Source organism: Athene noctua, chromosome 4 (genome assembly GCF_965140245.1).
Source record: "Athene noctua chromosome 4, bAthNoc1.hap1.1, whole genome shotgun sequence".
Lineage (NCBI taxonomy): Eukaryota > Metazoa > Chordata > Aves > Strigiformes > Strigidae > Athene > Athene noctua.
In genome coordinates this window covers 10,821,929-10,834,740 of record NC_134040.1, presented here as the reverse complement: position 1 = coordinate 10,834,740, position 12,812 = coordinate 10,821,929, and the positions used below count along the sequence as shown (strand labels likewise).

At 36.7% G+C, this 12,812-nt stretch overlaps 1 protein-coding gene across 2 annotated transcripts in view; it reads right to left on the bottom strand.

Annotated features, from left to right (window-relative positions):
* HTT (huntingtin) overlaps window positions 1–12,812 on the bottom strand; it is an 88,360-nt gene that overhangs the window by 24,112 nt on the left and 51,436 nt on the right. For both annotated transcript variants that reach the window (XM_074904432.1, XM_074904433.1), the window contains 8 exons: window positions 9,103–9,310; window positions 7,647–7,788; window positions 6,256–6,435; window positions 4,606–4,782; window positions 4,274–4,350; window positions 2,879–3,017; window positions 1,103–1,225; window positions 64–277 (listed from right to left, as the gene is read on the bottom strand). In XM_074904432.1, the coding sequence (XP_074760533.1) occupies window positions 64–277; window positions 1,103–1,225; window positions 2,879–3,017; window positions 4,274–4,350; window positions 4,606–4,782; window positions 6,256–6,435; window positions 7,647–7,788; window positions 9,103–9,310 (1,260 nt within the window). The remainder of the gene's footprint in view (window positions 1–63; window positions 278–1,102; window positions 1,226–2,878; window positions 3,018–4,273; window positions 4,351–4,605; window positions 4,783–6,255; window positions 6,436–7,646; window positions 7,789–9,102; window positions 9,311–12,812) is intronic.

Below are 12,812 nucleotides of genomic sequence, written 5' to 3'. Positions count from 1 at the left end.
TCACAAGACATCTGTAAAGTATCTTTGCAGAGGAAAGAATAAAAAGACCATTATTTCTATTACCAAAGATATCGCTTAGTTTTTTCCAGTAGGCTGATGGTTCAGTTGGCAATAGTGGTTGAAAAACCTGGTGGTTGGCAGGAAGGTTTTGTACAGCAGCAGACACGTGATCCAGAGTTACCCTACGAGCCATTTCGAAGAAGCTGCTCTTCTGATCTCTCGTGATTTCATTCATGCCAAGGCTTAAACAAGGTGCTAACAAGCTCAGGTTGAATTCCTGAAATCAAATAGTAAATAAAAAGTAAAGAAATTAAAGAGAAGCTAGGTATCTGACAGTACTATTCTGTCATACTAATATGGTGGTAAATGAACAGTTTATTAACTAGTTATTATGACCTCTACTGTGCTGTAACAATACCATAATTAAGCCCATATTTGTTCCACATTTAAATTGCAAGCACTAGTGTACCAGGGGAAAAAAAAAAGCTTATTCCAAATTTTCAGAATAATATGTGAATAAAGCTTAAGGATGACCTATGTACAAAGAATCTTCGAGTAATAAGCTTTCAAATGAGTCAAAGAAAAATATTTTTTAAAAGTTTCCCACTATTATTTCTGCATACCAGCAGCAAATGTAATGTAGAGAATTCGGTTAGAAAACAAAGTAATCCATACAAGTTGTTCTTTAAGCCAGATTTACTATCTGTGGCCTGTTAGTGGCATAGTGCAAGTCATCTAGCACAAATATTTAAAAGGTTATAAAAATATCTGGCCTTATAAGAGACTGTACAGCAAAATGACAGGATTATGTAAAATGGTAAAACTGGATTTTTGTGATTGCAATATATAAACTAACCTTCACTTTCACTCTATACACCCAACCCGTACTACTATTAGCAGCATTGCTGGACACAGAAATGAAACATATCTACTACTTTAGTTTCCAAAATGAAGTGAAATTCAAGTAATGAAATTTGAGAAGAGTATTACAGAAATCTGAAGTGATTATATTCAAGAATCTAATCTATTAATACTACCAATAAGAACATTAGCAATAACTATATCCTCTTCAGCTGACTGTTTCATCTGACAAAGAAGTTACCTTGCTGGTCATGAAGGAGTTCAGGTCAGGCTGAGGAATCCTATTTACCAGCTCTGCACCTTCTAGCAGTGCTGAGTCAGACTTCATGCAACACTGTGACCTCACTAGTGACACATACCAGTCCTTTAATAATTTAAAAAAAGAAATTTATTACATATTTGTTTTCAGAAAATAATACCATTCATGGGGGCAGGGGCAGAATTGCTCATTAGCATTGAATTGTGGTCTGTTTAAGAGATCACTAGGCAACATTCATGTCAAAAAAAGTCAAAAAAAAAGTAAGGCAAAACAGACAACTGGTGAATGGACCATCTTAAACTAGACCAATGGATGTTCACTGGCAAGTTGTCTACTTCCATAGAGTCTGGACAGGAAACAAGGAAAAAAGAAGCTTAACACATAGCACAGATGTATGTATTAGGATCCTAAAGCTGCGGAAATCTAGGAAAAAGAAACATGGAATACTCAGTAGTCACACAGACATAATAGTAACAGCAAAAAAACCCCATACTATAACAAAGGAGGAAAAAGTCTTTAGATTCAAATAAACCAGCAGATGAACATAACATCTATCTTTTTACATTCACTGAAATAAATGAAGGCCACCACACATCACTGCAAACTTACTCCCTAAATTATTAGTGAGGAGCCTACAGGAATTAGTTAATATAACTAATTTAACTGAGGAATATAAAAAGGCTCAGTTATCCCTTTTCTGTGTTTTCTCTCTCATAACTGGACATCCTGAATATGCTGATATTAATTAGAATGCAACTAAGCCTGTCAGAGTTCCAGGAGCATCTGGATAATGCTCTTCATATGGTTTAGTTTTAGGTAGTCCCGTGAGGAGCAGGGAGTTGGACTTGATCCTTATGGGTCCCTTCCAACTTGAGATATTCTAGGAACTATGTAGGGGTTGTGGAAGAAGCATACAAAACCTAATTCCTTGTGCGAGACTTACAGTTACAGAGAATGTAGATTTGATTAATTTGAAGACAGAAAGCTATGGGTAAATGGTTTCTGGATACATGTAAGTGTTTCCTCCTGCTAAGTAGCTCTCAATCTCTCTCCTAAATCAATAGATTACTTGAATACTTATCAGTCTCCTCAAAACTGTCAGCTAATCAAATAATTTTTGCCACCTCTGTTACAGAGGTTTCCTATTACTGTGTATCACCGTAGAACACGAAGCAATGAAAAGCAGAAATTATCTGTGCCACATGGGACAAACTAGAAAGGAAGACACATGCCCCAAAAGGCTTGCTCTTAGCCTCCCACTCTGCTTTGAAATAAACACATCTAAGTACATGAAAGACAGGAAAAGTTAAATAGTCAGATTGCTCTCTGAAAGTAAAGCTGAGAAATGAAAACCAAGAAGTAATGCTTAAATTTCCAAGAGACAACCAACAGATTTCCACAAACAAATAAAACTGATCACTGAAGTAAACACATCAAGAAAACAAGAGTATATATCTGTCTCTACTGAACCTTATATAAATCTTTCCACTAAAGTTATGCAAAAAAACAAAACCTGATAGTTTTTCACAGTACTGTCAACATAACAAACATCCATGCATGCGCTAATTATTCATCCTAAGTTCAACTGTCAGCCAGCACATACAAAATCATTCATTTATCTATATTTGAGATTCATCGACAATTCTGAAAACATTAACTGCATAGAAAAATAAGATGTATTTAAATAATTTTGTAATGAGCAAAAAGCTTGTTTACAGTCAAGGTACTTTTAGTGACTCTTTCTAAACATAATCTTACTTTGTCTAGAATTACATTCTCTAAAGCTGGTTGGTCTTCTCCATCTAGTGGATGTGAGGTAACCAGAGGTGAAGGACTAGTTGTGTCTGGTGCTACCATAAGACGAAACCTATCCAAGAGTGAGTAAAGTCTTTGGTGTCTGAAAACAGAAGAACACATCAGCATAGAGCTAACTTAGTCAGTTTTATAAAAAATTTAAAAATAGAAGGACATCCAGTGAGCCAGTTCTAATCCTGTGAGAGAAAAGCAGTAGGGTCTTAAGTTCTTTGTTGGATATATGCAGTCATATGATGCAAAACTGCAAATTTCACCAGCTATCAGGAGCCAAAACAAATGAACTCAGCACCACCAATAATAAAGATTAAAAATTAATTTAGATTTAAAATTTGCATATGCTTAAGCATAAAATGCAAGCTGTTCAGTTTTCTTTATGCAGTAAATGGCTTTAATAAGAAGAATCAAAGTTAGTGTACAGATTACTTGATCGCAGACAAATACATTCAACAGATACCAAACAATAATCCACTAAAATAGAACATTTTTTTTAAAAATATATTCCAGTTTGTGAATTTATGTCAGTGCCAGAGGTTTAGGGTTTTTTTTGGGTTTTGAGCAAGTTTTTTTGTTTGTTTTGGCTTTTTTGATTCTATTACTGCTATCAAGAACTGTTGGGTTTTTTTTTTAAAAAAAAATCATATGTAACATTACCTATAAAGGCACATTAGTATCAATCTACTGCAATCTTGGGATTTAGTTTCATTCCCCCTACTTCTTTCTTATTTCAGTCAACAGATATTAACCTCAAATAGCAATGGCATCAATAGGAGTAAATTAGGTTCTTTCCAACATTAAATAAAGCTTTTTCTAAAACTGAGTAATTTGCTCCTTCTTATAATAGCAGTTTACTTTAAAACAGCTGGGAGACTAAACAGTTAAAACTTCTAACACAGTTGTCTGCAAAAAAACCACACCCCAAAAACCAAGCCCACCCAGCCTGGACTCAAAATTCTGCAGAAGTTTGAGGAAAATAAAGTTGTTTTCAGTAATGTAGTTTTTGTCAATGAATTAATTTGCAGTTGCTGTCTTTTAGATGTTAAATACTGAGTGGGATGTGGGAGAGAGAATTTGATGCCTTCAAGCCTTTAGCTTGCTTTAATTCGTCAGTATATTGCAAATTCACTCGGTCAACACGACTGCCCTTGTGCCAGAATACGCCTGCATCTCGTAAGAGGTGTTACTCCTGTTTTACCTCCAAAAAGGATCTACTATCTTACCTTTAAGAAAAACCCCAAATACAGGGAGAAAAAGAAAAAAAAGAAAAAAAAAAAGAGTTAGCACAATTAGTACTAAAACATTATTTAGTCTGGCATTTTAACACATACTGGTATTATTTACCTTGTTGCTAATCCACTGTTTTGAAGGTATTCCTGAATTCTATCCAGTTCTTCAACTGGTAACTGAGTAATGCTGTTCTATAGGAAACAGTCACAAGAATTTGATAGGACAGAAGTAAGTAAAATACCCATAGGTACTTTGAACAGATTAGGAAAATTATAAGCATGTAAAGTAAAATGCAAACATTCATGTTATCTACATATTAGATAAAAGTTCCCTTCCAATGAAGTCACTTAAACATCATCATATTTTGATGTATTTTAAATCATTACACTTGTTAATATTGCTAGCACTACCCAATCTTATTTACAGAGGAATATATTTATCTTTACCTGTAAAGTTGCAGCCAAAAGCATTTCTACTCGACGACAAGCCAGTGTGTCAACCATGCGAGCAAGCACACGGAACGGAGTACACAAAAGCTTATCAACATACAATGTTAGAACAGCCCCAGACTGGCTGAGATGTATTCCTTCTAAGCACTGCAAAGTCTTCTTCAGAGTTGTGGGCTAGATGTTGAAACAAAACAAAACAGAAAAACAGACACACACACAAAAAATCAATTGGAATACAAAGACTTAGAAGCCAAAGGGAAAGGCATTTAGAAAAAAATGTAGCAGACAACTAGCTGATCAATATAATCACCTATATATGAATAGGTTTGAGTTACTAGGTTATTTAATTCATATGAACAATAAGTTGCTTGATGTTTAACTGTAAAAGCTTACTCTTAGAAAGAGTAAATAAAAAGTAGGGAATAAAACTTCTAGGGAAAAAAGCTAGAGGGACATAAGTGGAATTGTAGAAAGTTTTGAAAACAGTGAGAAGCTTGAACTCTTGCTGGAAGTAGGTAGGAACATAAGCATAGTCAAGACAAGAGACAGTACAGAAATCCAGATAAGGATTAGGGATTGTTTGAGTACGTTTGATCATAAGAAACAGAGATGGCTACTCAGGATTAAAAGGGAGTGCAAAGAAATTTTTAGGTTGGTTTGTTGGTTTTGTTTTTCTAAATATGAGCACCAATTCAGCACCAATAAGCTAAAGGGAGAAACACACACTTGTAGAACCAATCTTGTTTTAGAGTAGACTGTAAATAACAGCTAATTTTACTGATGTTTCTGATAATCAGCAAGCATTTCACAGAATGACTGTATCTTCCACTGAAGCATGTTTAGTTTAGTTCATTCTACCTATTCTCAGACAGTAAAGCCCAGATTCATCTCACCTAAAAGTGTTTTGCTAACATGCCTAATGCACTAATGCAGTTTCACTAGATTTGCACAGAGAAAATGGGAAGAGACAGGAAATGTTACCAGGCTACTCATGGTGTGGCAGCATCTCCCACCATTAGCTCTAGAGGAAACCCAGCAGATGATGTTTGCCATCTAGTGTCTTCCCAAGATTAAGAAGGATGCATACAAACTTATGTCCCTATAAAACATCATTCACTCCTTTAAAAACTAAAATAATCAAGAGAAATCACACACTGAATTTCTGAAGTAATGTTTCGCTCACTAAGAGGCCACAACTTGTGGGGCAGATTAATGGGGAAGGCATGAGCTTGCAAATCACTTTCATGTTGTGAGGGACTATGAAGATGGACTGGTTCCTACTCCTGCCTCTGTAGTTAGTAGTTCCGATATTTATGCTACAAAGGCACTGAAATCAAAGACAAGAGTTACAGCTTTAATTTACCCTTCAGATATTTATTATGCAGGGGTAATACCCAGGAAGGAAGAAAAGCAGCTTAACCAACTCTACTTGAATTCATAGATTTGATGGATTGGAATACATCTGATACTGAAGTTGCTAATGTATTATAAGGTTTGCTCTTTGCATTTTTAAAGAAGTGACTTTAAAAATAAAATTAGAAGTTGATAAATGACCCAGAAATGTCATAATTTGCACATTTATCAGTTAAACTTATGCTGAAATGTAAATGACTTTATTCTTTAAAAAAAGTGAGAAGTTAAACTTACAGCTGCGAGATTCTCACATCGTGATTGAATGGCCTGGATGAAGAGACCACTGGCTGCTGAATTCCTGTGAACAGCACTAATAAAGTCTTGTACTGGAGGCTCATGGGACAGATTAATCAAGTCTTGAACATGATTCACAATAAGCCAGGTCAAGTGTTCTGAATCATGTAGATTTTGACACTATAGGGGGAAAAATTAAAATCTGGTTTCAGGAATACCCATGTTAAGCATTTCATTACTAGAAACTATCTGACACAACATGAAGTTTTTCATAAATAGTGGCATCGTGTTTATATCTTAGCATCACTAGCATTATTTTTACATGACAAATTTTCCAAATGCTTTTGATCTTGTTACAAATTAAGAGATTTATAACGAAATTGTATTTTTTTTAAAAAACACTAAAAATCCAGGTTAGAAACAAATACATTGACATTTGAAAGTTGATTCAAAGATACTACTTCTAAAGAAATGCTGTTTGAAATAAACATGCACACATAGAGTCTTCTTGTAAAATGTGATTTTCATTTAGGTTTCATTTTAAAGGTTTCTTATTATTACCGACCTTAAACACAACATGCATAATTTCTGGAAAGCAAATCCATAGAGATCCGTCAATAATTAATGTTAAACCTATGGAGGCTATGTATATATCAACAAGCAGTACAACTGAACATGAAAAGATCTGTAGAGCTAACCAGGTGATGCTGAGAAGCTGACACTCCCCAGTAAAGAGGTTTTTGGAGGGTTTTACCTTGGTCTATCTCTAAATCTGACTCTGGTGACTGAACGCCCATTAGTGCTTGAAGTGCTTCTTAAACATAGCTTTTGGTTTAGTTCAATCTGAAAGGAATGCAGTTTGTTTGCCCCAAAACTGCTCTGCAATGCAAATCCAAGTGCAATACTAGATATTATGGGAAGATTAACTTCAAAAGTTCCCAATGAACTAAAATGTTAATATTGAGGCAGCAAGAGGCCAAAGCCACAGGAACTGCTCTCATTCGAGAGCCAAAATGGAAGTTAAATGTTAGTGTAAAATCTGTCCTCTCAAGGTACAGAGACAGAAATTTTTTGTCTCCTAGACACGCTGCACTGCTACTGATGTTAGGAATTCCATTGTGCTCCTAGCACCTCACAAGTCCAGCAGATAATTCTATTACCTACCAGGTATCCTTTACAAGCCAAGAGAATTCTCAGTTCAGGACAGAAAAAAATGCCAAATTAGGTCATACCCAAGCTTTACAGAAGCACCACTTGAAAATAAAAATAACTCGTTCCACAAGTCTTCATTTTTCACTTGTGAATCAGACAGAATCAGTTAATGCACATATATAAGAGACTGTCAGCATAACTTAAAACTATAGTTATAAAATTCATAGTTCAAAACTTACAACATAGTCACAAAAAAGAATGAGGGCTCCTCTTCTCACTATCTCTCGATTGCACATGCCACGTTTAGATTCTGAATCCGATTCATCACTGTCTCCAGATATCTGAGGGCTAAGCAATTTAGTAGTAGAAAGACTATGTCTCCTGCAAGAACCACATTATATTTTGTTATTATTTTAATACTATGGCTACTGAAACATTAACAATCAAATTGCTTGGAATATCCTATGAATGTCCTTACATAATATTTTTCTAAAAGCTTCATTCATACGTTACGTTGCTTTGAGAAGACACTTTGCTCTCCATTAGCTTTTTACTTTCTAACAATTGTAATACCACTTTTTTGTTCTGTGGTATTACACAAGAAGCCTTGGACTGTCTGAAGAACTAAACAGGTTATTTTTAAGAAAAACATGAGCTATTGTATCTCTGGTAGGATAACAGAACCCAAGACTGTATCTTCTTGAGGCAAACCAGCGTTCTTGAGCGCTTAATCTCACATCAGATTGAAAGTGATGCCCAATCCAGAAAAAAATAGAGGTGATATTGGCAAATCAAAAGAAATAATTGTAGCAAATGGCAGACGTCACCTTAGCTATTTTAGTTGCCCTAATTTGCTCATAAACCTGGTAATTTCATGTTTCCTTAAATTAGAGTATTATTTTTTCACATCATGAGGTTGAACTGAGGCAGGAATCTCACATTTGAGCAAATACTGATCCACTCATGTTGAAGAGCAAGATTAGTCTTCCCTAACATTCACTGCAGAAACATCAGAAATGTCTCTCCAGTCAATTGTTAATCTCCCTCTACATAGCGGGATACCCCCTGTGTGTGTGGGTATCTTACCTACCCCCCACCCTGGACAAAAGATCCGAGTTTTGGACAACTAATGTTAAGTGAGGTTACTATGGTGCTTGATGCTAATGAAGCAGCATAGTGCTGATACTATGTTTTGATAGCATTTACTAAGAGAATCTGAGAACAGAGAACAGATACAACTACAGTTACAGCCATAGTTATACTGAGCAGACTGTATTTTCATAAACACAACAGTGTGTATCATTTGCACTGGCTGGTTATTTGCTAGAAGGTGAAATACGAAGTCTCCATAGGAACATGAAATACCGAATATTTTGTTATCATTATTTCCATAATTTTAAATAAAGTTAGTACACAGATGAAGCTTTCTTGCCTTAAGAGTGGAGAGATTATCTGGCAGTTCTTCTGAGGAATAACTGAGTGCAGGACATATTTCCTCAGTTTGAAAGACATACTGATATCATAAAGACAATATGTATACCCGTAAAGTAAATGCAGAAACTATCTATTTCAGAATCCAAATAGGTTCAACAGCTGACAAGCTTAGCAGGAAAAAAAGCTAGATTCTTAAAATATAATTTTAGCAAATAGAACTGAGACTTGTTACTATTACTAGGGATCAAAACCAAATCTTACTTCGGGGTTTGATGCACTTCTGACCACCAGTTGTAGTTGGTATAATTGACAAGAAGCAGGATTTGACACCAGAGGAGAACTAAAGAAGGATGTGTGGGGATCATGGACTGAACAAGGTCACTCAAACTTTCAAGAGTATAGAAACTACCATCAGATCCATCTCCTGTAAAAAGTCTGGTGGCTGCAGCTGTGATTCTTCTAAACGTCCCTGAAAACAATAAAAGCATGTTAGAGTAACTATGCTCTAGTCTGAATTCTGAAGTTTTAAAATTATTCAGGTTACTTTGAGAATACAAATTCTGTTTCATAACCTACTACCATTCCTGGAAGATATATCCTAAGTGGTTTTAAAAATGTAAGGCAAGTCATGGAGTTTGCCCAAGAGCAGTGTGTAAACCAGTAATGACCAGATGCAGACTCTAAATAACACTCTAAATACACTAGAACTAACAAAACCTATCAACTTTTTCTGTCATGCATCAAAAAGAACATACGATACATGAAAACCTTTAACAAACTTAAAATTGTTAATTATCAACCAGAACTTTGGTTGGGATTTTTTTGTTTGTTTGTTTGCTTTGTTTATAAAGTAAAACACTGAAGTTCTAATTAAGAACCATGCTCTAACTACTATTCTACTCTCTAAGGAACATTGCTTACAAGTATCCTACTTCAGATGATGGCTTCCCAAACACATTTAGTTAAAACTAAACTGATACCTTTCCATCCAAATTTTGAAATGCAAAGGTAAACGTTTTTACATGAAGAAAAGTCATCACACTGCACACTAAACACTCTGCACAAAAGGTGAATTTTGCTTTCTGACTTGCTGATTCTGTATTCATATACCAAAATGATGGGTGGGAAAACAAGGAAAATGGAAAAACTTAAAAGTTGTCTAAAGGTAGAGGACTTTTTGAGTTTCTATAGGAAGATAAAATCAGGGAAAAAAGGATTTCTTCACAACCACTTAGAAACTAAAAGCTAACCAGAATAATATAGGAGATGTGTAGTGTTCCTTGCTTGCCTTGCCAGATATACAGAAAAATGAAGCTGTAAATTCCACAGCCATATGGACCAGTTTAAGCTGCCCCCAGGACCGATAAATACACCATGTAAATAGCAAAGAATGGGAAAAATAACTCAAATCTCAAGTTCCACTTATCAGCAAACCAGTGCTATTACCATACCAGCTTCCTGCATTTTGCAGTAATTGCACCATCTAGTGACTTTCAATTGTCATGAAAGCCACTGCATGCTAATCTTTTCACTTTGTCTATGCCTTTTATATCTACTAACTTCAAAATAGCTCACTGAAAATGTTCATTTCTAATCTGGTAGCTTCTTATAATTGAATACATAGGAGTCAGCAATCCTCACATTTTGAAAAAATATAATGGATGAGAAGACAAGATGTCCAAGTAGAACAACAGTTAAAAATGACAGAACACCTTAGTCTACGTTGCCAGAGACAAGTCACTATAAGCTGCACCTATAGTTAGGAGAATACAGCTTAAGAGAAAAAAATTATAGAGGTTTTAAATGAACAGAAGTATTACAAAATCAGGCACTTGAGCCTAAACCTGAAAGAAAATGCTACAACATGAAAATACAGCCTAGGTGTCTGAACAACTTTCCTTCTACTGCTATAAGGTAGCCACATTACTATTAGTACTTAGACCTGATTTGTAGTCTTACATTAAATTCATTTCTAGACATCATGCAATACACATATCCTGGTGCTCTGCATGAGTATTTCGATATTTCATTTTAATTTTGCATGAAAATTTCTACATAGTTGACAGAATTATCTACGTTGGAAAAGAGTAGGGACGATTTGGAGCTTAAGGATATGCTGTAGATGGGAACGGTTGGACTAGATGATCTCCAGGGTCCTTTCCAACCTAGATGATTCTGTGTGATTCTGTGTGAAAAGACCTTGAAGGCCACCCAGTCCAACCATTCATTTTCAACTACACCAGATCCCTCAATGCTATGTCAGTGTGACTCTGAAACCCCTCCAGGGATGGGGACTCCACCACCTCCCTGGGCAGCCCATTCCAACGCCCAACAACCCCTTCCGTAAAGAAATGCTTCCCAATATCCAGTCTAAACCTTCCCTGGCACAACTTGACACCATTCCCTCTTGTCCTATCTCTTGTTACTTGGTTAAAGAGACTCATCCCCAGCTCTCTGCACCCTCCTTTCAGGGAGCTGTAGAGGGCGATGAGGTCTCCCCTCAGCCTCCTCTTCTCCAGACTAAACACCCCCAGTTCCCTCAGCCGCTCCTCCTACGACCTGTGCTCCAGACCCTGCACCAGCTCCGTTGCCCTTCTCTGGACACGCTCGAGCCATTCAATGTCCTTTTTGGGGTGAGGGGCCCAAAACTGAACACAGGAATCGAGGTGCGGCCTCACCAGTGCCGAGTACAGGGGTAAGATCCCTTCCCTGTCCCTGCTGGCCACGCTATTGCTGACACAAGCCAGGATGCCATTGGCCTTCTTGGCCCCCTGGGCACACTGCTGGCTCATGCTCAGCTGGCTGTCAATCAACACCCCCAGGTCCCTCTCTGACTGGCAAAAACTCACAGTTTGTGGCAAGACTCACAGTGCATCCTAGAAGCCAACTGCTTCAGAAGAACTAGCTGAGGCTTCCCTTCCCATTATCCCCAGCTTCCAATGTGGAAAAACCCACTTCCCGGATTTCAGTCCCCAGCTTGATTTTCCCATTTCATTGGTCCTGGCTTGACACCATTTGATCACTTACACCAGATCACCCTGACATAAGTAACTTGTTTCAAGAATTTCCCCATAACAGAAATTAATAGTACACATAGTTATTATTGTAACAGACACTTGGGAAAAACAGGACTATCACTCACTACATCCAGAGTCCTGAGCCCTAAATCAGGCTTAAAACAAAGATCAAGGAAGGCTCAGATAACTATCACCATATTTTCTGCCTCTTTATGCACAGTCCTTTGCAGCAACAACCTAGGTTTGGAGAACTTCATAGCTTAAACCAAAGCTCCCTTCTGACAAGTCAAAAGACAAAGCATCATCCAACCACAGCTGCTCAAACTCTCACAACATAATTCAAATGGCTTTCCATTCACTTTTCTACCTGTTACGGTAGACTAGGAATAAAGCTACTGAATGTTAAATCAAAGCAATGCAGAAGCTTTGAGCTTTGATAGAGAACCAGCTGAAGACCCAGAACACTTCCATCAGTACTTTATTTGTTTTTGATCTACAATAGTTATGTTTGCAAGAAGCAGCTGGTAGCAATAACAGGAACCGAACTAAGTTGTTTTTTTTTCTTAAGAAAGGACTTTTACAGCTGAACTCTGGAGAAAGAGCTTAAAAAGAAAGAGCTTAAAAAGAAAAAAGATTAGAGGTTATTAGGATACAATAGAGCACAGAATCATGTTAAAGGTCTAACAACAGTATTCTCTGTGCACTTGTTTTGTTATTCACATCTGCTAAGTGGTGAAGTACTGTAACCCCCATTTTACAGAAGACGCCATAGAATGCAGGGTTCCTTGTCCCTTATCTGTAAGGAAGTCTATGAAGAACCAGGGACGTGTGCCAAGAACTTTTACATTGCAGCCAAATACTGTAATTCAAGGTTGGATTTCAGCTGCAGGCTGAAAAGTCATAAGGCAAAAAGGACAGTCATAATAAAGAAAGAATAAAAGAAAGGGAAGACAG